This window comes from Malaclemys terrapin, chromosome 22 (genome assembly GCF_027887155.1).
Source record: "Malaclemys terrapin pileata isolate rMalTer1 chromosome 22, rMalTer1.hap1, whole genome shotgun sequence".
NCBI classification, from domain to species: Eukaryota; Metazoa; Chordata; order Testudines; family Emydidae; genus Malaclemys; species Malaclemys terrapin.
The window spans coordinates 5,516,354-5,540,607 of NC_071526.1; the positions used below are offsets into that span (position 1 = coordinate 5,516,354).

Genomic DNA, 24,254 nt, shown 5'->3' on the forward strand with positions numbered 1-24,254 from the left:
AGAAGTTGCAGTCGGTCTGGGTCTTTGCTGAATTAGTGTCCCAGGATGGTGTGAAGGGGTTCTCTGATCCTGAAAGTGGCATCGTTTGGATCAGTTGTAAAAGTGAAATCCTGACAATTCTTTGTTTTTATAGATTCCATACCGTGTTTTACAAGAGTGGAGCTGTTAGCTCCACTGTCGCCTAAACACCTATTATAATTAGATGAATCTTACCTAAGTTCCACTCACTTTGTCCTGTGCTATTGTTGTGCTCTGAATAATTATCCAGAGATGGCTGCATTTCATTGATGACTAAAGTATTTCTCATGTAGTTTCACTTCAGATTTTTTGAATGTAAGTTCTGTGCATTCTGTATTATTCATATGAATTCTAACTGCAGTACATATGGATGTTTGAGACAGAATGCTTGTCAGTTGTTCCTTAGCTAGACAACTGCTTCACCTAACTTTGTAATCATAAATGGCTTTTTATTAGTTACCTTTGTAGCACAGTAAGCTTACTACATAGCATCATCACCGCATCATCAGCTATTGGAAAACATTCATTGTAGTAAAAAGAACAGGAGTACTTGTGACACCTTAGAGACTAACACATTTATTAGAGCATAAGCTTTCGTGGGCTACAGCCCACTTCTTCGGATGCATATGCTGTAGCCCACAAAAGCTTATGCTCTAATAAATGTGTTAGTCTCTAAGGTGCCACAAGTACTCCTGTTCTTTTTGCGGATACAGACTAACACGGCTGCTACTCTGAAATCTTTCATTGCAGTAGTGATGAGACACAACTAAGTTCTTCATGGAGGACTTTTAAACTTTAGAGTTAGCGTGGATGTCCTTAGGGTTGGTTTTTGTGTGTGTGTGGTTTTTGTTTTGTTTTGTTGTTAATGAAGATTCCGCATGGATATTTGTCAGCTATGAACTCCGGGGGTGCTTTCTGTTTGTATCTGTCTTTCTTCCCAATAGAATGAGATGGTGCGGGAGTTAGACGGCCATGTACTGAAGTGTGTGAAAGACCAGAATGGTAATCACGTGGTGCAGAAGTGTATTGAGTGTGTACAGCCTCAGTCCCTGCAATTTATCATTGATGCATTTAAGGGGCAGGTAAGTTCTTGAGAAGCTAGAAATAAAATGTTGAGCCTCATTATTTGTGTTATTTAGTATCACTTTGAACAGAAGCTTAGACTCTATAACTCACTCAGAGCTTTGGGTTTTCAGCTTTAACGTTTTGTTTCCTGCAAACACCTTTGGGAAGAATTTAGCAATAAAATATGGCTGGACACCTCGTCAGTCACAAGCATTGTCCTTTTGCCTGCAGATCTATCACATAGAGCAACCTTGCAAAAATCTATTTCCCTGGAACTAGTCATATTTTTTTTGGTGGGTGAACAATTAGTGCGTTTCCATCAGTCTTCATAGTTAGGATGATGAGTGTGCTTTGTGGCTGGACTAATACATTTTCATCATGACATTTGTTTTGATCAAGCTTTCCCAGGGGTCCAGTTGTGGGCCAGGAAGTTTAATTTACCACCAGAGAGAGAGAGAGAGAGAGTCATTTCTCCCCTATTCCAGTCTTGGAACTCCTGGCTAGTATACTTATGAATAACCATTGAATTATGTAGCAGTCTTTATTTGTGCTATTGTAGTTCAGTTATCTTGACCGTTTCATTATAAAATCCCTATTTTAAGTGTCTCCAACTCTGCTGCCATAATTGGCTTTGAATTGAAGCTGAAGGATGAAATCCCAGCCTGAAAGGGAGTTTTTGTTTTGATGCTAGGAATCTTTCAGTCACAATTTCGCTGACATTTTAAAGCACACTTAGGGTCAGAAAAGCAACGGTTAAAAAACCCACCTTATACCTTGAGTCTGCTCTATGGATGTTTTCAAGTTGCATCTTTCTTTACTAACACACCCAGTTTGCTTATTACCATTAGCATTGCAAAGCCAGTCAGCTATAGGACAGCAAGCAAGCTTCTAGCTGGCCATGTCCCTTAGCAAGCTAGCCAGTTAAGTTCTAACTCTTCCAATGGAGTTATCAATGCAGGAGGCAATCTAAAAGTCAGAAAGAGTATAGCTAGAAACTCAGATCCCAGACATTGGCAGTTAAAAAAATCCTCTTTCATCTTGTGAAGTGAGCTAGATCCATCTGGACTTTATACTAAAAGAGTAAACCTAGCACCTCAAGATCATCTCCGAATGTAACTGCCTTTGAAGAGGTTTTTGTGTTGCTTGTTCAACTCAGAAGAAGCTTTTTATTAAAATGTTTATAGTCCATTAGGCTCCGATAGAGTAGCGACTTTGTGTTAATTGGTTTTAAACGGCTGAAGAAAATATTTTGCTTTTAAGTAACAAGTTGAGCAGGAGTGCTAGAATGAGTAGGGAGGTGAGTTCTTCCCAATCCATTCTCATACTTTGGGAAGGGAGAAGATTCTTTGACACCTGGTACCCCTACAATGAAATGGTAAGGTAAGAAAATAAACCCTGAGAGTTGAGGAAATGCAATTATCAGTGTATTTTATTATGTGTCCTCAGTTCTGATTGAAGGACAGAATGAACTTCGCCCTCCACTAAGCTTTTTTACTTGTCGCCTCTTTAAGCGAATTCTTACATAATTTTTGGCATGTAACTATAGTTGATAACCAACATAAAGTATCCATACAGCCAAAGCAGAAAGTTATAAAACAGTCTCTGTAATAACAACACCCAGCTCTTGTAAAGTGCTTTACAAGGAAGGTTAATATCATTATCCCCATTTTACAAAAGGGGAAACTGAGGCACAGATGTGGCTTGCCCAAGGCCACCCAGCAAGCCAGTGGTGCAAAGCTGTGGTGTTGCTGGAACTCTGTGGGGGGGGCTCAGAGGCTGTCACCTGTCGCTGGAACCCTATAAGGGGCGGGGGGGAGCCTCAGGAGGCTTTCGCCCCTCGCAGGAACCCTGGGGCTGAAGCAGAAAATGTCATGGAGGTCTCTGGAAGTCATGGATTCTCTGACATAAATGGAGCCTTACTACTTACCCAGTGTGGCCTGGTAGATAGAGCAATAAAGTGGGACTCAGAAGACTCCTGAGCGCTAGGAATCATTCAGTCATAATTTTGGTTACATATGTGGAACAGATTCCGGGAATAAGATGGTGCTATTTTTACCATCACGTCTCTGTTCAATTATAAAGAATGTTTAAGCTTCAAAAAGTGGGACTAATGGAAGTGTTTTCTGTGCTGACTCGTGTCTGTCGAATGCAGGTGTTTGCATTGTCTACACATCCATACGGCTGTCGTGTGATTCAGCGGATCCTCGAGCATTGTCTGCCTGAGCAAACTCTTCCCATCTTGGAGGAGCTTCATCAACACACCGAGCAACTTGTGCAGGTAGCGGGCAGGAGCTGGGAGGGAGGTTGCTGCACGGCCTGTTCTAGTCACCGCTCTGTATTACGGAAGTTCCTGGATTTGGAGCTCTGGCATGGCCGGTGCTGTGCAGACGTACAGCAAGGACAGTCCCTTCCTCGGGGAGCTGACAGTCTCTAACTAGGGACAGGATGTAATGGGGTGTAGCCCACAACCAGGGGAGGATGGAGAAGATACAGGTGGCAGCATAAAAGGAACCCAAGATTGCAAGTATTTTAATCTAAGGGTATGTCTAGACCCAGTGGTTCTCAACCAGGGATACACGTACCCCTGGGGATACACGGCACTCTTCCATGGGGTCCATCAACTCATCTAGAGATTTGCCTAATTTTACAACAGGCTACATAAAGAGCACGAGCGAAGTCAGTACAAACTAAAATTGCATACAGTGACTTGTATATACTGCTCCATATACTATACACTGCAATGTAAGTACAAGGTTGATCTTGAACTAGATTTATTTTATAACTATATGGTAAAAATTAGAAAGTGAGCAATTGTTCAGTACTAGTGTGCTGTGACACTTCTGTATTTTATGTCTGATTTTGTAAGCAAGTAGTTTTTAAGGGAGATGAAACTTGGGGGTACTCAAGATAAATCAGACTCTTGAAAGGGGTGCAGTAGTCTGGAAAGGTTGAGAGCCACTGGTCTAGACAGTATGTGGAAGAGTGGTTCTCCACATGCGTAGACAGACGTGCTAGCTTGCTAAAATAGCAGTGTACCTGTGGCACCATGGACAGCAGTTCAGGCTAGCCTCCTGAGTACGGACCTAGGGGGTCAGGTGTATTTGTACTCAGGGGACTAGTCTGAGCCACTATCCATGCTGCCTGCCAAAGCCACGTGCAGAGCAAGTGCATGTCTCGCAACCCAGGCTGGGGAGCACCCTCCCAGCTGTTGTGTAGATAGACCTTCTGTGTACACATTGGAAGCATCAAAGCTTTTTAGCCTTTTGAAAAGTGAAGAAAAGAAATGATTGACTGACTGACTGGCAGGCCACACACCTAGCCATTCTCATTGGGTGTTACGGTACTGGGAGCGGGGTGGAGTGTCTCAAGAAGGGATGTGAAGGGAGGATAGGGGATTGGCTCTGTGAACTGTGAGCATTCTAGTGTAGGTGTTTCAGGATTCTAGAACTTGGAGGCTGAGGACATTTGAAGTGGTTTCTTTCCGTAAGCAGTTAGTATCATCAACATGCTTCATGCTCAAGAACCAATTATTTTGGATTATAATTGGCACAGAGTTAGTGTTTTACATCATATTAAAATTTTAGAATGTGACCTTCTCTAGCAGTAGAAATATTGATTATATCATTTAAGTTAATTATGGGCTAATTAGTGTGTAGTTAAACTAAAGTTTACAAAATTTATTAGCACAGGGAACTGGTTTAGTGTTAATGGTTTCTATACGTTTTGTTACAGGATCAATATGGGAACTATGTTATCCAGCATGTATTAGAACATGGTCGGCCTGAGGACAAAAGCAAGATCGTAGCAGAAATTAGAGGCAACGTGCTCGTGTTGAGTCAACATAAATTTGCCAGGTTTGCATTTGCTTAGTAAAATCTAAATCCTATAAAAACACTGTTTTTCCTAGATGTACCAGCATGCCAGAAGATAGCAGTAGCAGTATAATGACAGTACTGTATAATGTATAGTTCTCTGCTTAAAAATCAGCTATACGTGAATGGGGAAATTTAAAAAGCATTTGGCCCCAGTTAGGTGGCTATCCGTTTATAGAAAGGAGGAGAATGTCCAAGCGTTACCTATTTCAAGCTCCCATGTTTAACCAAGAAGAGTAGAACACAGCTCCTTTCAAGTCTCTTAACGCTGCACCTGGATTGGCTTGCTGGGGGCTCACTTGAACAGCAGCCTAGAGCATTTCACTGCCACTAGACTGCCTGGCTGGTCCCCAGGAGTTGGCTATTTTATTATAGAAATTCTTCCCTGCCTTATAACACTTTTCACTCGTTGCTTTGCATACACTAATTAAGCCTCTCAGCCCTTTGTGAGGAAAGTTTGCATTTATAACCGTCTTACACGTGGGGAAACTGAGGCACCTGGAGGTTACATGTCATGCCAGACATCAGACTATGAGTGGGGAATAAAACCTAGGGGTCTTGAGTCCCAATTATCTGCTCTAACCAACAGGCTGCATTTGCGGAATCCTCTAGTGCCTGTTTCTAGCCTCTTAAATATGTAGCATCTGAGCTTCTATAAGATTTACTTTCACCCCTTTGTGAATGATTAAATGGTACTTCGTAACGCTAACAGATGTTGTATTGGCAAGCGTTGGGTAAAGTGTGGTCAGGTGCCAGGGAGGTATCTTAACACAGTTATTCCAAATTGCTTCCTCCCTGGCTTGCCTTACGGTTGTGTACTAACCATCTCCCATGCAGAGTGTTAATCAGTTCATTGTCTCCCCTGTGCAGTGCGCGTGAGTTGTGGCAAATCACTTAGTGATTTTGTGCTGTAAACCCAGATCCTCTAGAACAGAAGTTGAGACCAGCAAACCCTTTTCACTTTTCCTATGTCATATATTTTAAACTTGGACTTCCAGAAATGCCAGGCAATAGCAGTCATGTGCCTTTCTATCAAACCACAGAGTAATTATGGAAGGTGTTCACCCATGCTAAGATATCAAATCCCTCCCTTAGTTATCTTGCATTTCCCTGTTCTAACCCGGGATCTTCTTTCAGGTTGAAATACAATGCTGAGAGAGACACGTTAAGGACAACTCAGATATCACTGTGATGGATGTGGTATAAGATAGACCTACACTTAAAATCTTACACTATAGGCTTTCAGACTAGGGATGCACAAGTTAATTTGGATGAAATAAGACCTGAGTTGATCCTTTGCTCAAATCTCTTATCAAATGCAAGGTTTGAAATAGGGCAGTAAATGCTGTCCATTTTTGCATGTGCTTCTATGCTTCCTAGTTTTGCTCAGGATGTGAAAGAGCAGTTCTAGACAGACTGCTCTTGGATGTATGCATCTCAGCCCAACCCGGGAAGTCCTGGAAATCTTGCCCCACTCCTTGTTCTTGTGAGTTTTCCAGATCAAAGTTACGTGGATGAACGTTTAAATATTAGTCTGTGTGATCCGTTTGAGCTTTGTCCTGAAATCGAAACCAAAAGTTCTTTGGTCAAGAATCCAAAATGTGATGCTGCTGAATTTCCATACCAGCACTTCCTGGCTTTCCTAATGGCCGTTCTTGGTTAGAGACCCAAAATCATCCCTCTGGGGTTGGCTAGAAAGCTAAGTCTGGATGTTGTGGGGTGACATACTACCACCTTCTTGTGTTGCAGCAACGTTGTGGAGAAGTGTGTTACTCATGCCTCCCGCACGGAGCGGGCCATGCTGATTGATGAGGTGTGCACTATGAACGACGGCCCTCACAGCGCCTTATACACCATGATGAAAGATCAGTATGCCAACTACGTGGTACAGAAAATGATTGATGTGGCAGAACCAGCTCAACGGAAGATTGTCATGCACAAGGTAAGCAGCTGCCACCAGTTGCTAACAATGGGCTTTGTGCTTTGGAATCCTCGTAGATTTTGGAGTGTGTAGCACAAAGATCTAAGTGGGTGGATCTTCCGAGAGCAACCTATCAGTCAGGTTGTCAAGCATTGAGTTTTCCTAGTGTTACACTCTAATACAAATTCATTAATCTCTAGCAGTAAGAATGAGACATTCCTCCTGATAAAGCTGATATTTAGTGAGCTGTGCATGGCTCTGATCCTGGCACTTTCAAAAATCATGAGAGTTGGGAGGCAGGCCTGAGATCCTCAAAATATTCCTTGAAAGTTGGCGACTCAAGCATATATCTGTCTCTGTAGAGTGACTGATACTTGTCTCCTCACAAGGACTGCCATTGCTTTATCCCTCCTAGCAGGGACACCATTTACACACGTGGAGGTAAAACTCATCCAGCGTCTTTACCAGTCTTTTCTGACCTACTTACATACATGTGAACATGGGGATTTATAACAAAAGTGCTGATGCAATTTGGGCTGTAACAAAGCCAGCTAGACGTGTTGAAATTCAGGTACGGTTCAAAGGTCTGGCAATGATGACACACTTGCCCTCACTGAGAACGCTGTTCAATAATGAGAACCTCACCGTGTACTCTGAGCCAGACTTCTAGAAACCGCTGAGTCCAGAGCTGTTACCAGGAATTCTAAGGACAGTCACTATGTTTGTCATTTCATACTGAAGCATTACAGCAGCACTTTAAAGAGACTTTCTTTAAAAACTTAATGTAACTTACGGTATGGAGTGTACAGGCTTCATCCATTTGGCGTATGCAGAATACACTGCTTTAAAAAAGCTAGTGTCAGATTACTTTTAAACAAATTTAAGAACATCTTAGATTAATACAATTAAAAACTGAATTTTGCTTCCTATCTTTAGTTGCACTGTTTGCTTTCCGCATTTTTCTGAGCCTGGTGAGTTAACACATTAGTCACTTCTGTTTGTCAGTTTTGAATCTGTTTCAGATTCTCAGGCATTAGTACACTGTTGCAGGGTTCGAGTTTACAAAGGTTGCAAGATTATGTGTTTTTGTTTTAAAAAGGAAACAATTTTTGTCTTAAATATTGCAATGCTACCAACCTTGATTTCAAAATAATGAGTTTTTAAAAATAATTATTTTGGGCTTTTTATTTGCTTTCTGTTTTTTAGACCCTTTAGCAGTTGTGTTCTTCGAGTGATTGCTCATGTGTATTCTACAATAGGTGTGCGTGCTCACCACGTGCACCGGTGCCGGAAGTTTTTCCCCTAGCAGTACCCATAGGGGAGCGCCCCAATGACCCCTAGAGTGGTGTCTCCATGATGCGGTATAAGGGGCGCTGCGTGCTCCCTCCACCCTCAGTTCCTTCTTGCCGCCAGTGAAGGTGCTTCGGAACCACTCTGCTCCAGCTTTGCTGTAGCTCCGTCCCCAAAATTGCTTGTTCGTTCGGTGTACGGTACCTGTAGTTAGTTCGTTGTTTAGTTTAGTTAGCGCGCCTGGGGCGGGGCATGCCCTGCGCCCCGGGTTTTAAGTCGTGCGACACTTGTAGGCGATCTGTGCCATGAGTGATCCACACGCGGACTGTCTGAGCTGTTCGGGGGAAACTCATCTCCGCGATCGCTGCAAGATTTGCAAGTCGTTTTCTCTCGGACCAAGAGAGAAAGGGACATTAGGCTCCGGGCTATTCTGATGGAGTCGGCGCTGACCCCGGCTCCGGCATGCCGCTCCGAGTCGGCACCAGGCACTGTACGTGGTCCGTCACTCCAGACTCAGGATGAGGCCCCTGCAGCTCTGGTTGGCTTCGGAGTTCTCCCAGGCCAGGGGCAGGATGGACAAAGTCCTCACGGTACCCGAACCAGTGATCGCCTCCCTACGGTGATGGTCCTCCCCGAGAAACATGTTCCAAGGGGTCCCGTTCAGGGGAAGGGCCCCGCCGCTGGAACTGGTGTCCGATGTGTCGGACCTGGGATGGGGGGTCCATGTGGGAAATGTTCAGACCAAAGGTCTGTGGATAAATGTCAAGGAGCTCAGGGCGGCACGGCTGACATGCATGGCCTTCCGCTCGCTCCTGGAGGGCCGAGTGGTCAGGGTCCTCACGGACAACACGGCCTCAATGTTCTACATCAACAGGCAAGGCGGGGCCTGATCTTCTGCCCTCTGCCATGAAGCCCTCAGATTGTGGGATTTTTGGTATAGCCCACGACATCTGCCTACAGGCCTACCACCTACCGGGCGCCCGGAATGCGCAGGCGGATCGCTTGAGCAGGGACTTCTCTCAGCACGAGTGGTCTCTCCACCCAGAGGTGGTGCACAGACTTCTTCGAGTGGGGGAACTCCCCAGGTGGACCTGTTCACAACTCAGCAGAACCATTGCTGTCCCGGGTTCTGCTCCTGGGACGGGGCGCTATCTCCGATGCCTTCCTCCTGTCCTGGTCAGGCCAGTTCCTCTTTGCCTTTCCCCTGTTCCCACTGATTGGCAAGGTCCTGGAAAAGATAAAGATGGACAAGGCCCGGGTCCTTCTGATTGCCCCGGCATGGCAGCATTGGTACAGGACCCTCACGGGCCCGGTGGTCGCCCCGCCGTGGCTGTTGCCATCGCGCCCGGACCTGCTCTCCCAGGGCCAGGGCCGCCTCCTCCATGCCAACCTAGCGGCACTCCACCTCACAGCGTGGCTGCTCAATGGTTAGGTAGGGAGGAAAGGACGTGCTCAGAAGGGTTTCAACACATCCTCCTAGAAAGCAGGCGGCCCTCCACACGCCGAGCCTACTTGGCAAAGTGATCTCGGTTTTTCAGATGGGTGGACGAGCAGGGCGTTTCCCCAGTGGCCGCTCCGATCCAGCTTATTCTGCACTACCTCCTCCACCTTAGAGCCCAGGGCCTGGCACCCTCGTCAGTCAAGGTGCACCTGGCGGCCATATCGGCCTTCCACCCGCCAATGCAGGGCCCATGCTATGACTGGCTGATTCCTTACGGGGTGGATCGTCTCTTCCCATATTTTAGGCCCACAGTGGGACCTAAACCTGGTGTTGGCCCATCTCACAGGGCCCCCGTTTGAACCGCTAGCCACGTGCTTCTTGTCACACCTCTCGTGGAAGGTGCCTTCCTGGTTGCGGTCATGTCGGCCAGGTGGGTCTCGGAGCTCAGGGCCCTGACCTCCGAGACCCCATACATGGTGTTTCATAAGGATACGGTCCAGCTCTACCCACACCCTTCATTCCTCCCAAAGGTGGTCTCTGCCTTTCACATGGGTCAGGACATTTTTCTGCCGGTCCTCTGCCCCAAGCCCCACGTGTCCAGTGAGGAGCTCCGTCTCCACGCTGGATGTGAGACTGGCTCTGGCCATTCAGAAAGTCCTCGCAACTGTTCATCACCTTGGCCGAGGACGTGAGAGGTCGGACGATCTCCACTCAGCGCCTCTCCAACTGGATCACCTCGTACCTGTTGTGACCTGGCGGGAATCCCTCCGCCACCTATTGTGAGGGCGCACTCAACTTGGGCACATGCCTCGTCAGCTGCCTTTTTAGCCCATGTCCCCATTCAGGACATTTGTGGGGCTGCCACGTGGTCTTCAGTTCACACGTTCACCTTGCACTATGTGATCGTAGGACGCCAGGTTCGGCAGGGCTGTACTCCGTCCCGAGAATTTGTGAACTCCTCCCACCTCCAACAGATATAGCTTGGAATCATCTGCTGTGGAATACACACGAGCAATCACTCGAGGAAGAAAAGACAATTACCTTTTCCGTAACTGGTGTTCTTCGAGATGTGTTGCTCATGTCTATTCCACATCCCACCCTCCTTCCTTCTGTTGGAGTTGTCTGGCAGGAAGGAACTCAGGGTGGGGGGAGCGCGCAGTTCCCCTTATACTGCACCATGGAGACGCCACTCCAGGAGTCGCTGGGGCGCTCCCCTATGGGTACTGCTGGGGGGAAACTTCCGGCACTGATGCACGTGGCGAGCATGCACACCTATTGTGGAATAGACATGAGCAACACTTCTCGAAGAACACCAATACGGAAATGGTAATTCTTTTTTTCAAGCTTTTCTCTTCAGCCATAAGGGATAGAAACTTGTTTTAAAAAACTCCCCCTAAATCTGAGATTTTCATACAATCACACAACTCCAGGGCCTGGGGCTATATGAAAAACACCAATTATAGCTAGACTAATAATATTATGAGAGCTGCCAACATGGGAATGTAAAATCTAAATGCTGGGATTTTCAGTGGAGCCTAAGGAGTCGGGTACCAAATCCTAATGAAATTGAATTCCTTTACACTCCTTTGAGAATTGATGCTAGACATTAGGTCATTTGACCAGCCAGTGTTCCTTTAAAATGAAAGGAGCATGTATGTAATTTGTACACCACCGTGTGTGGGCTTGTCAGCTTGGGGAAGTTAACTGGTATAGTTATGGTGGAATAAAAAAATCTACAAGCAAAGGCTAAAATTCTGAACAGGGCTTAATTATCTACCTCCAAGATGGAGGGAGTAATCTGGAATACACCTCTACCCCGATATAACGCGACCCAATATAACACGAATCCGGATATAACGCAGTAAAGCAGTGCTCTGGGGGGAGGGGGAGCGCGGCTGTGCGCTCTGGCGGATCAAAGCAAGTTCGATATAATGCAGTTTCACCTCTAGTGTGGTAAGATTTTTTTGGCTCCCGAGGACAGCGTTATATCTGGGTAGAGGTGTAATGTAATTTTATTCTGGAGGTGGTGGTTTATACCAGCATATAATTCTGCGATAGCTATGCCGTCACTGGGGGGTGGGGTGGGGGTTGTTAGTACCTTATGCTTCCTTCTGTCAAGCCAGTTCCTTTCCTTTGATCAGAATAAGCAGCTAATTAGGTTTCTGTGTAACTATGTCGTGGGCGTATTAACATGGCTTTTTAAAATGTAATCTATCTTCTACTGAGCTCATTCAGAATAATGGACTTTACTTGTAGATTGTTTTAATGGCAGTTTTCTACAGCCAGTTTATTGATGTGATGCCATTATAATAAAAAAACAATAAATTAATTTCAACAAACAAGAAAATGGCCAAAACATTAAACCATATACAATCACCAGATTTGATGGTGAAAACTCAGAAAAGTATCACGGGTGCAGGCCGTTGAGGAATATGACAAAAAGAAATACCATTGCAGAGTTAGCATGTTTTCTAGAGCCAGTTTTCAAATTATCCAGTTGAACCTGCTTTGGATATTAGGGTGAGGAGGGGAAAGGCATAAAGGTTTGTGATATTTGCAAGACAGATTTATTGGATTCTTCAGGTTAAATGGGCTCAAATCAACTAGTGCCTGAATTAAAGGAAGAGAGGGTGGATTGGGGATTTCCTACCTTAGGGAAATGCAACAATAATGTATTTTTCTTTCCCAGGGAGGAGAGGGAGAATATATTTATGCATTAATTTTCAAATTATTTACTCACCATTCCTATAGTTTCAACCTTGAAATTAAAATCTGACTTCTAGTTACATCGTTGAAGAAATACATAAGCAGTGTGAACCTTTCCCATGTATTGCTATCATGACTCGTCCTTTTCTCTTGTCTACATAGGGAAGTTGAGTGGCAGAACTACAGTGGCATAATTACATGTACTTCAGCAAGGCCCCTGTGTGGATGCTCTATTTCAGAATAAAAGTGACTTTTACCTCAGAATAGTGTCCCCATGGGGAGTTACACTGTTATAGTTCTGCCAGTCAGTTTCCCCATGAAGACAAGTCCCTCGTAAATGCTGAGATTCAAAATCAAATCAGAACTGTGCAGGAATTGTCCATCAGAATGATTTTCTAGTGGAAAATGCCCCTTCCACAAAATTGAAATTTTCCATCTGGAAAATCGAAACAGCAACTCCCAGTAGGCAGGAAGTGAAATTGACGAGAGCCTCCCAGCTTTGGCAGCCAGCAGTCCACCTGGAAGGCTCTTGTTGGTTTCACTTTGTCTTCAGAAAGCTGAAAAATTCCCATCTCTCGCAATGGGATTTTCCTGGAAATCCCTTGCCAGGAAAAACTTCACATTTTTGTCCCAAAGCAGCATGAAAAGGCAAACTTTTTCTAAAATACAATGTTTTTCATGGGACGGGATTTCCATTTTCCAGTCACCTCTAAATCAAACTACCCTTAAACACAGGACACTGCCCACCTAAAAATAACGATTACCCAAACTGCTTTTAGTTTTCCCTTGCTAAAGTCACTGCTTCACTTAAGTTACTGGACTCTAAATGAAAATTAAACCAGTAAGGGCTTGGAATAGGGCTCGAAGCTGTCGTCCATAGATCAGATGATCCAAAGAAGGCTGGCTGAGTGCATAATACTGGCTCTCTTCCTTCTTTCCAACTGCTAACGTTATTAAAAGGCCACTAAAATACATGAAATACTTTCCTAATGCAACTTTTCCATGTTCACAATTGATCAGTGGGAGGAGAGTTGTGGCTGGGTGAGGGGGAATGGGAACGGAGGTGACTATTATGATCTAAGATTGTGTCCTTGAAGGAGCACAGAAATCTCTCTGGGCTAATGTGTATGTGGTTCTGGTTTCTAAGCTTCCATAAACTTTTTTGTCTCCTAGATCCGGCCTCACATTGCCACCCTGCGCAAGTACACCTATGGCAAGCACATTTTGGCCAAGCTGGAGAAATATTACATGAAAAATGGGGTTGACTTGGGGCCAATTTGTGGACCACCAAATGGTATCATTTGAGACAATGAATTTCAGAGAAACTCACTGGCCATCAGGCATTTAAAACCAGCAACCGACAATATTCCAATATACAGTTAGAAAATGTTTTATGGTTGCTAAACTACTAAAAATACAAACAAAAAATAAGCCTTTGTAAATTTCTTTAATTTTATTATGCATAACATGTACTAATTATTTTTTTTAATTAACTAATTGCCCTGCTGTTTTACTGGTGTATAGAATACTTGTACATAGGTATCAAATGTACATGGGAGGCCACATTTTTGTTCACTTGTTGTATCTATATTCCAAATGTGGAAACTTTCAGGGTGGTTGGTTTGAAGAAAAAAAAAATGTTTTTAATTCATCCGCCTCGCAGGTGACTTTTTTGCAAATACCTGTTTTTCTCCTTTTATTCAAAACTCAGCAAGAAGTTTGAATTTTAGTTAAATGGCACAAAACCCGCATTTAACGCTGTTTATAAATATTAAAAAAAATTCAACTTGCTAAAGCTTCAGTTTAAGAAATTTTTTAAGTTTTTGAAACTTTTTAATTGCTTTTTCTGTTTTGTTTTTGGAGTATAACATGCTAAAGAAGGTGGCTTAGCAGTCAGTTTCGAAAGAAAACATAAGCACCCAGGACGTTTTTAAAGCAAGAAGGGCGGGTGTATTTGTTTACTGCCTACTCAGTTTGTTCTGTTAACACTGAAAGACAAAATTAGATTATTTAGCATGAGGAAAAAAAATCCAACTCAGCTTTGGTCTTGCTTCTATAAATATATAGTGTATACTTGGTGTAGACTTTACATATATAAAAATTTGTAGTATTTTCTTGTTTTGATGTCTAATCTGTATCTATAATGTACCCTAGTAGTGGAACATACTTTTGATTGTACAATTGTACATTTGTAAACCTCTGTAATGTAAATGTGGAGAAGTTTGAATCAACATAAACCCGTTTTTTGGTAAGAAAAAAATGAGCAAAACCTGTGCATTTCAGTGTATATTCACACCTTTTATGGTCGTAGCATATAGTGTTGTATATTGTAAATTGTAATTTCAACCAGAAGTAAATTTTTTCTTTTGAAGGAAATGTTCTCTTTATACAGCCTAGTTAATGTTTAAAAAAAAAAATGCTTGGTTTTATTTGTCACCTAGTCGAACAGTAGCGATCCTTTCTAAATGTTATACAGAATGATTCAGTTCAAAATAGTGTTTTTTTGAATCTTAAAAAAGTAATGTTTTGCTTATTTTGTGACAGTAAAAAAAAGTGCAAAAGTACAGAATCCCCTAGTTTTCCTTACAATCAGAGTCCCCTTTCACCTTGTAAAGTGTGAATCACCTTCCCTTTTTGTACAGAAGATGAACTGTATTTTGCATTTTGTCTACTTGTAAGTGAATGTAACATACTGTCAATTTTCCTTGTTTGAATATAGAATTGTAACACTACACGGTGTACATTTACAGAGCCTTGTGTATATTTCCAATGAACTTTTTTGCAAGCACACTTGTAACCATATGTGTATAATTAACAAACCTGTGTATGCTTATGCCTGGGCGACTATTTTTTGTAACTCTTGTGTAGATTGTCTCTAAACAACGTGTGATCTTTATTTTGAAAAATACAGAACTTTGGAATCTGGGTTTGTGCTTTATTTGAACATTTTCAATATAGTGCCACCAGGACAAACTTTCTTATTGCCTTTGCCTCTTTCTTTCTGGTCTTAAGGAACTCTCTCAAAACAATTTTTAAAGGATGATGCATTGGGTAAGGAATCTCTATGGATAGTAATTCCATGCTTGAATAATAAGAATATATTAGTAGGGATATGTTACAGACCACCTGACCAGGATGATGATCGTGACTGTGAAATGCTCAGGGACATTAGAGAAGCTATTAAAATAAACTCAATAATAATGGGGGCATTTCAACTATCCCCATATTGACTGGGTACATGTCACCTCAGGACGGGATGCAGAGAGAAAGTTTCTTGACACTTTAAATGACTGCTGCTTGGAGCACTAGAACCTACCAGAGGAGAGGCAATTTTTGATTTAGTCTTAAGTGGAGCACAGGATCAGGTCCAAGAGGTGAATATAGCTGAACCGCTTGGTAATAGTGACCATAATACAATTAAATTTAACATCCCTGAGGCGGGGAAAACGGCCCAACACTAGCATTTCATTTCAGAAAGGGGAGCTACACAAAAATGAGGTTAGTTAAACAGACATTAAAACGTACAGCACCAAAAGTGAAATCTCTGCAAGCTGCATGGAAACTTTAAAGACCCCATAACAGAGGCTTAGCTTAAACGTATCCCCCAGATTAAAAAACATAGTGAGAGAACCAAACAAGAGTCATTGGCTAAACAACAAAGTAAAAGAAGCAGTGAGAGGCAAAAAGGTGTCCTTTTAAGAAGTGGAAGTTAAATCCTAATGAGGAAAATGGAAAGGAGCATAAACTCTGGCAAACGAAGTGTAAACATACAATTAGCAAGGCCAAAAAAGAATTTGAAGAACAGCTAGCCAAAGACTCAAAAAGTAATAGAATTTTTTTTTTTTTTAAGTACATCAAAAGCAGGAAGCCAGCTAAACAACCAGTGGGGCCACTGGACGATCAAGATGCTAAAGGCGCACTCAAGAACGCGAAGGCCATTGCGGAGAAACTAAATGAATTCTTTGCATCGGTCTTCACGGTTGAAGATGTGAGAGAGATTCCCAAATCCGGGCCATTCTTTTTAGGTGACAAATCTGAGGAACTGTCCCAGATTGAGGTGTCATTAGGTTTTGGAACAAATCGATAAACCAAACAGTAGTAAGTCACCAGGACCAGATGGGATTCACCCAAGAGTTCTGAAGTAACTCAAATGTGAAATTGCAGAACTACTACCTGCAGTCTGTAACCTATCATTTAAATCAGCTTCTGTACCAAATGACTGGAGGATAGCTCATGTGACCCCAATTTTTTTAAAAGGGCTCCAGATGAGACCCCGGCAATTACAGGCTAGTAAGCCTGACTTCAGTACCTGGCAAACTGGTTGAAACTATAATAAAGAACAAAATTGTCAGACACATATATGAACATAATTTGTTGGGGAAGAGTCAACATGGCTCTTGTAAAGGGAAATCATGTCTCCCCAGTCTACTAGAATTCTTTGAGGGGGTCAACAAACATATAGACATAGTGTATTTAGATTTTCAGAAAGCCTTTGACAAGATCACTCACCAAAGGCTCTTAAGCAAAGTAAGTTTTCCTGGGATAAGAGGGAAGGTGCTCTCATGGATTGGTAACTGGTTAAAAGATAGGAAACAAAGGGTAGGAATAAATGGTCAGTTTTCAGAATGGAGAGAGGTAAATAGTGGTGTCCCCCAGGGGTCTGTACTGGGCCCAGTCCTATTTAACATATTCATAAATGATCAGGAAAAGGGGGTAAATAGTGAGGTGGCAAAATTTGCAAATGATACAAAACTCAAGTTTGTTATGTCCCAGGCAGACTATGAAGAGCTACAAAAGGATCTCTCAAAACTGGGTGACTGGGAAACAAAATGGCAGATGAAATTGAATGTTGATAAATGCAAAATAATGCACGTTGGAAAACATAATCCTAACTATACATATAAAATGATGAGGGTCTAAAGTAGCTGTGACCACTCAAGAAAGAGATCTTGGAGTCACTGTGGATAGTTCTCTGAAAACATCCACTCAATGTGCAGCGGCAGTCAAAAAAGCAAACCACGTTGGGAATCCTTAAGAAAGAGAGAGATAATAAGACAGAAAATATCAAATTGCCTCTATAAATCCATGGTATGCCCACACCTTGAATACTGTGTGCAGGTGTGGTAGCCCCATCTCAAAAAAAACATATTAGGATTGGAAAAGGTTCAGAAAAGGGGAACAAAAATGATTAGGAGTATGAAACGGCTGCCGTATGAGGAGAGATTAATAAGACGGGGAATTTTTGGCGAAGACTATAACAGGGTTAAGAAAAGAACTAGATAAATTCATGGAGGATAGGTCCATCAATGGCTATTAACCAGGATGGGCAGGAATGGTGTCCCTAGCCTCTGTTTGCCAGAAGCTGGGAATGGGTGACAGGGGAAGGATCCCTTGATGATCACCTGTTCTGTTCATTCCCTCTGGGGCACCTGGTATTGGCCACTGTTGGAAGACAGGATACAGGGCTAGATGGTTGGACCCAGTATGGCCATTCGTATGTGCTAAAGCATAGCCTTACTAAACTAAACACTTGGTTTTAACATGTATTGGAATGAACAATATGATTAACAAAGTATTTCCTAGTTCCATGTGAAATGAATGTTTGGATGTATCATGGTTTTCAGTTCTAAAAAGAACATGGGAGATTGTACTCCCGCAAGTTTTTATTCATGTGCTTAACTTCAACTATAAGAGTAGCCTCATTAAAGGAAAAGGGACTTAAGTACATATCTCAGTGTCTCCAGTGGGGTCTAGGGCCCAGATCCTCAAAGGTATTTGGGCTCTTAAACTTCCAGGAAGTTCAGTGCCAAAAATACCTTTAGCACCTGGATTTCAATGACTGTGTTTCCTTAGAATTCTGCACCACATTGTCACAAAATTACATTTTCCAGTTTAGTTTTTAGGTATTAAAATAATACTCCATGTCTTTGGGTCCATCAACAGCAGAAACCCCCTCCCTTCCCCTGGTGAATTGGCATTGTTTTAATCAGATAGTTTTGACACATTATTTTAAATCTTAGATTAAATAGGTTTTCCACCACTTTTTTTAAGTTCGTCTCTGTGTGCAATAAGCACTAATGTCACACTGTCAAATGCAGTCAGCTGCGGTTCATGACAGGTGTTTTGTTATGCTTCTGTACTCTCTCACTGAAAATTCAAAGCCTTTCATACCACTTGAATGCTTATTGTAGCATAATAGTACTTGACATTTAGACAGTCCCTTTCATGCAGGAGCTGGGAATGCTTTCCTGGTATTAATTAATTTTTACAGCACTCCTCTGAGCTGGGGAAGTATTACTACCATTTTACTGAGGCAGGGCGAAGGGAAGGCCAACGTTTTCAGTTACCGAGTATGATCATCTTCCATGGGAGTTATGGGTCCTGATAAGGCCAATCCTTGACCCACAAGTTCTATTACAATGAGGGCAGACGTTTTCAGGGTCAGCAGGAGGCTGTCGACCATGACTGGAGACCAGTCTCTCCTTCCTCCTGCGCCTCTTGTCCTCTTCGGCTTGTCGCCGAGCAAGTTCAAAATGCAGGGGACCATCAAACATTTTCAGGAGCCTTAAGCTGACTTTCGACATACGGGTCCTGGTAATCGGGAGTGCTGCAGCCACCACTCTGGGGCAAGGCACCGGGGCCTGGGAGTCTGGCTGCTCTGGAAAACAGCCCTTAAAAAGTGTCCCAAATGGGGCCAAAGTCTGGCCAATCTTATTGCGCAAAGCTGGGCCTTAGGCCCTGATCTCCAGAGGTAACAAGCACCTGTAGCTCCTGTTGACTTTCCCTGAGTTGTAGTGAGTTATTAGCTCTGCAGGCCTAGGCCCGGGCTCCTGAGTTGGGCCTAAAGTAGCTTGCTCCTCTCACTGGCAGAGCCTCCTACGGGAAGAGCCCCTAAGAGACCTAATTCGAAGCCTTAGCCCCCACGTCTCACGAGTTCATTGCAAGTGCTTCTCTTTCGATACGATTGCAGCGCTGTCTCTAGAGAATACACGAGCTCGTGGCATCAGAGCAGAGTGCGGCCGTGTTAGCCATCTTCCAAATGGGGCACACACTGTTGTACTGTAAAAAGAACAGGAGGACTTGTGGCACCTGAGAGACTAACAAATTTATTTGGGCATAAGCTTTTTGTGGGCTAAAACCCACTTCATCGGATGCACGCAGTGGAAAACACAGTAGGAAGCTATATATACACAGAGAACATGAACAAATGGGCATTGCCACACCAGCTATAACGAGAGTAATCAATGAAGGTGGGCTATTAGCAGCAGGAGAAAAAAAACTTTTGTAGTGATAATCAGGATGGCCCATTTTCAACAGTTGACAAGAAGGTGAGAGTAACAGTAGGGGAAAATTAGCATGGGGAAATAGTTTTTACTTTGTGTAATGAGCAGGGCCGGCTCCAGGCACCAACGAAGGAAACAGGTGCCTGGGGCGGCCAATAGAAAGGGGCGGCACTCCGTCCGTTGGCAAGGCGGCACTTCGGCAGCAGCTCAATCGGCCCGCTCCGGATTGGCGGCGGGTCCTTCACTCGCTGTCTTCCACTTTGGCGGCAACTCAATCGGGTTCTTTTTTTTTTGGGATGGCAAAAAAGCTGGAGCCGGCCCTGGTAACGACCCATCCACTAACACGGCTACCACTTTGTACTGTGTGGCATCGGGCAGCTGGCCACCTGCACCAGGAGTCCTCTTGCCTTCTTTTTAAATCTCATTTTAGATGCACCAGTGCCTTGCTGTATTAGTGCAGTATCCTGTGGTCTTAAACATTTCGACTAGTTTCCTATATCAGCGCATCCTAAGACCCCACCAAAGCCTAACCACAACATGAGAATCCAGAGCCACTCATGCTATCCATAGCCATGTGGCGTGGGCCGTTACCACCCAACAGACTTAGAAGCACTGAAGAGTTTTACACAGCTTAACTTCTCCCTAGTCCTGCAGCTTTGAATGGAGAGAGAACCTGAGCACCTCCCGTTGTAGTGAATTCAGGTTCAAAGTAGGCACAGATTTGTAACCGTAAAGTTGATTAACCGCTGGGACAAACTACCAAGGGAAGAGGTAGATTCTCCATCTCTTGGCTTCAAAGCGAGACGGGTTGCCTGGTTGGAAGAGATGCTTTAGTGAAACATACAAGTTATGGAGCTCAATGCAGGGGTAACTGACTGAAGTGCACTAGCCTGTGATAAACAGTAGGTCGGATTAGATGGTCCTTCTTGGCTTTAAAAATCTATGAAAGCGAAGTGCTGAGACATGTAGATACAAAACGTGCCACATCCCACTAATGCGACATTTCCCGTGTGTGTGACCCAAAGCGACCTTAATAATTGGCTTGTCCATGATAGTGCTATTGGAAATACCCCAGATTGGGGCGGGAAAATGGACGGCGCCTGGAATTGACTCGCTCCTGGCTGCATGTGTCCCGTGTGCTTCAAACCACAAAGGCCTGCAGCATCTGTCAGTGCAGGAACTAATACATTGACGATCAGCAGCGCTGCTTGTCTTAGCTTCGTTGTCTGCAAAGCAAGGGCAGGGCATGTGGGACACAAGGGGATTTTTCTAGCGTTGAGAAACCATTTTGTCCCCTCCTGAAAACAATGGCTTGGAGATGATCTTTCAGGAACAAAACAATCGGAGTTCCACTAAAGGTGGCTCCAAAGCCCCAAATCCAGGCTCAGTTTTGAGGAAGTTCAGCCTGAGATTTAAGCTTTACAGCGTCTCTAGCTACCCCATCACTTGAGTGTCTGAGCACCTCACAGGCAACTGTGAACTAGGGCAGATTAAGTGACATGCCCGAGGTCTCATGGGAAATCTGTATCAGAGTCACAGATCTGTGTTGTCTCAGTCCAATGCCCCAAGTACAGGACCATCCTTGGTGTGGAGAAAGTGAATAGGGAAATGTTATTTACCCCTTCACATAACACAAAACCCGGGGGTCACCCAATGGAATTAATAGGCTGCAGGTTTAAAACAAACATAAGGAAATACGTCACACGAAGCACAGTCAACCTGTGGAACTCGTTGCCAGGGGATGTTGTGAAGGCCAAAAGTATAACTGGATTCAAAAAAGCATTAGCTAAGTTAATGAGGATAGATCAATCAATCGCTCTTGGCCAAGATGGTCAGGGACGCAACCCCTGCTCTGGGTGTCCCAAAACCTCTGACTGCCAGAAGTTGCGACTGGAGGACAGGAGATGGATGACTCGATAATTGCCCTGTTTGGCTCATTCCCTCTGAAGCATCTGGTGCTGGCTACGGTCAGATGACAGGATATCATTGGTCTGACCCAGGAGAGCTGTTCTTATATTCTTCCTCCATTTGCTTTTAGCTGAATCTGACACCAACAGGATTTCAAGACACTGGTGCCCAGGCCCACGGAGTCTCCGCGCAATATTTGGCCGCCTTTAGTATTGCGCTGATCTGGTGGCGAGGTTGTACTTGAGAATCAGAACGGCACATGCATGGAGCGGCGTCCTCACAAGCCCAGCCCTGTCGGTGCTCTGCTCAGGGCTCCAAGGCTGCTTCGTAGGTTTCTGTATAGGCGTGTAGCCCTCTCTGGCTGCTGGGCGGGGCCTGCTAGCTCTTCGGGTGTCCCAGTAAACAGCTGCGTAATGATAGGCCCGTGGGCAGCTCCTCTCATTGGGCTAGTTATGAACGGGCTTCCCCATTTTATTGATGGGGGAAACCGCATCCCTGCAAGATTTACCCCAGGTCACCCAGCAAGCCCATCAGCCCAGGCCTCCTCACTCCCACGCTCACGTTCTAGGCACGGACGTCCCAGTATACGCCACCTGGGCTGGCATCGGGTGGCAGGCGGGGTCTTGTGTCAGAACGCATGCTCCCAGTTTGGCCAAATAAGAGGGCAGGGCAGCAGCTGGGGCTATAAAGGGTTAGGGAGCTTGGGAGAGGGAGGAGGTCCCTGGTGAAAGGCTGAAGGGTAGCAGAGGGGATGGCCAGCAGATCTCCCTAAACTAGATCACGGGGGCTGAAGGGAGCTGCCGACTGAGCTCTGAACCAGGGCAGGAGGCTTCCCTGGGATGTCTCTCCACCCTGGAGCCAGAGAGCTGAGGACCAGGGGAAGAGTGGCAGGGCAGACTAGCTGGCCGGCCTGAGATGAGAGGTTAATGGATGAGAGGCTGGGGGCTCTGGCTGGGAAAGCCAGGGCTGCACTCCAGGGGTGGCTCTCCTGGCAGGACGGGAGAGGAGTGAAGAAGAGCCCGGGTGTGATGGGAGACGCAGTAGTGTGGCACGTGCTACGCTGAAGGACTAGATGTGGTGGGATTTGAAGGACTCTCTGCGCTGGGGTGGTAAATAGACCCTTGTTACAGCTCGTGTACTGTGTGCTTGTAACAAACCGGCCCGCGGGAGGGCGTTAATGAGGCAAGAGAGCCTGTTGTGGAGTACAGGGGGGCCTGAGATGGGAAGTGGGATGGTGGCATCCAGCTTTAGGACACCCAGTTGCAACGGGGCGGGGCTCGGGGATGAGAGGAACCAGTCACAGGCTGGAGAGCAATAGCAAAGCATGTTCCCGAGCATGGCTGTGAGATCGAAACGCTCCTCCGCTCCAGGGCTGGAAGTGCCTGGGGTGAGCCCCCTGGTGCATGGGAGAGGCCCAGCTGTCTGCCCGGAGAACGCGCTCGGCGCTCCTTGGCTGGAGCAATGGCCATTGTGACAGACCCTGGGGAGTAGCTGTGGAGTGGGTGAGCATCGCAGACCCTGGAGAAGACTCAGCGTGTGAAACAATAACAGGATCTGCCAACAGCATTAGGGGTGTCCCTGGCTTCTCAGGGAGTCATTTGAATCCAGGGCCACTTGCTTCGGCCACACGGGGGTGCTGCAGCCTAAAGAACATGTCGCCGTGTTCCAGCAGCTCACTGGCAGTGATCCTCCCAACCTGCTATTTCCATAAACAATCCCTCACCTTGAGACGCAGATAAACCCACTGATGGCTCAGCGAGAGGCGCATTGTTCAGAGGCGCTGCCTTCTGCTTGTTAAGAAGATGCACGCGTCTCATTGGGGCCTTGCAAAGCTGCCAGAGGAAGAGAAACAAAATCGCCTTTTATAATCAAAGACACCTTTATGGCCCCTGGAAATTGCTTTTAGCAGCTTGCCAGGCTGTGGCCTTTCATCTCCTCCTGGCGCACGGCTCTAATCTCTGCTCAGGCATCCTCACGTTGCCGGGAATCTGGCCATTCTCACAGCAGAAAGCTAATTCACAAAAACATCTTCCCCACCAGTGTTTTCTGCCTCTACAGCGTGTGAATATTCACTAACCTCCCGTGGGTATTGGGCTTGTTTATTGTCCAACGTTGCAATGGTAGCATGTTCTTGGAACCCAGGGGGTTCATTTGATTGTTACCTCCAATTAAAACCCACCCGCCTTAGAGTTTAAGGCTAGAAGGGACCATGAGATCATCCAGTCTGATCTGCTGGATATCAAAGGCCATTCAGTTTCACCCAGTTACCCCTACATTGAGCCCGATAACTTGTGGTTTGGCTAGCGCATGTTCCAGAAAGGCAGCCAGTCTGGATTCGGAGACATTGAGAAATGCTGAATCCCACCACGGCCCATGGGAGTTTGTTCCCACGCTTCGTCACCCTCACTGGTAAACACTGGTGTGTGGGGCTTCAGCTTCCAGCCACTGGGCCTTGTTCTTTCTTTGCTAGACTAATGAGCCCTTTAGACCCCAGTCTTTTCTCCCCGGGAGAGGTGATCAACTAAACAGATCGAGCTCTTTAAGTCTCTCGCTGTGAGACATGTTTCCAGCCTTCAAATCATTGTAGTGGCTCTTCTCTGCACCCTCTCCAGTGTTTCAACATCCTCTTTAAAATGGGGACCGCAAATCAGGACACCGTATTCCAGTCTGTTTCACCAGTGCCGAATACAGGGGTAAAATCCCTGTGTACTCCTGCTCTCTCCTCCCATTTATACAGCCGAGGATTGCAG

General features: G+C 45.0%; 1 protein-coding gene and 1 non-coding gene across 9 annotated transcripts in view; both read left to right on the forward strand.

The window, feature by feature from the left end:
- Nucleotides 1–15,238, forward strand: part of PUM1 (pumilio RNA binding family member 1) — a 121,786-nt gene extending 106,548 nt beyond the window's left edge. For all 8 annotated transcript variants that reach the window (XM_054011562.1, XM_054011564.1, XM_054011565.1 and 5 more), the window contains exons 18-22: nt 963–1,100; nt 3,236–3,361; nt 4,816–4,937; nt 6,705–6,897; nt 13,487–15,238. In XM_054011562.1, the coding sequence (XP_053867537.1) occupies nt 963–1,100; nt 3,236–3,361; nt 4,816–4,937; nt 6,705–6,897; nt 13,487–13,618 (711 nt within the window). In that variant the 3' untranslated portion in view covers nt 13,619–15,238. The remainder of the gene's footprint in view (nt 1–962; nt 1,101–3,235; nt 3,362–4,815; nt 4,938–6,704; nt 6,898–13,486) is intronic.
- Nucleotides 7,462–7,539, forward strand: LOC128827932 (small nucleolar RNA SNORD103/SNORD85). The gene has a single exon (XR_008443120.1). It is a non-coding gene; the product is annotated as a small nucleolar RNA SNORD103/SNORD85 (small nucleolar RNA).
- Nucleotides 15,239–24,254: the final 9,016 nt, after the last annotated feature.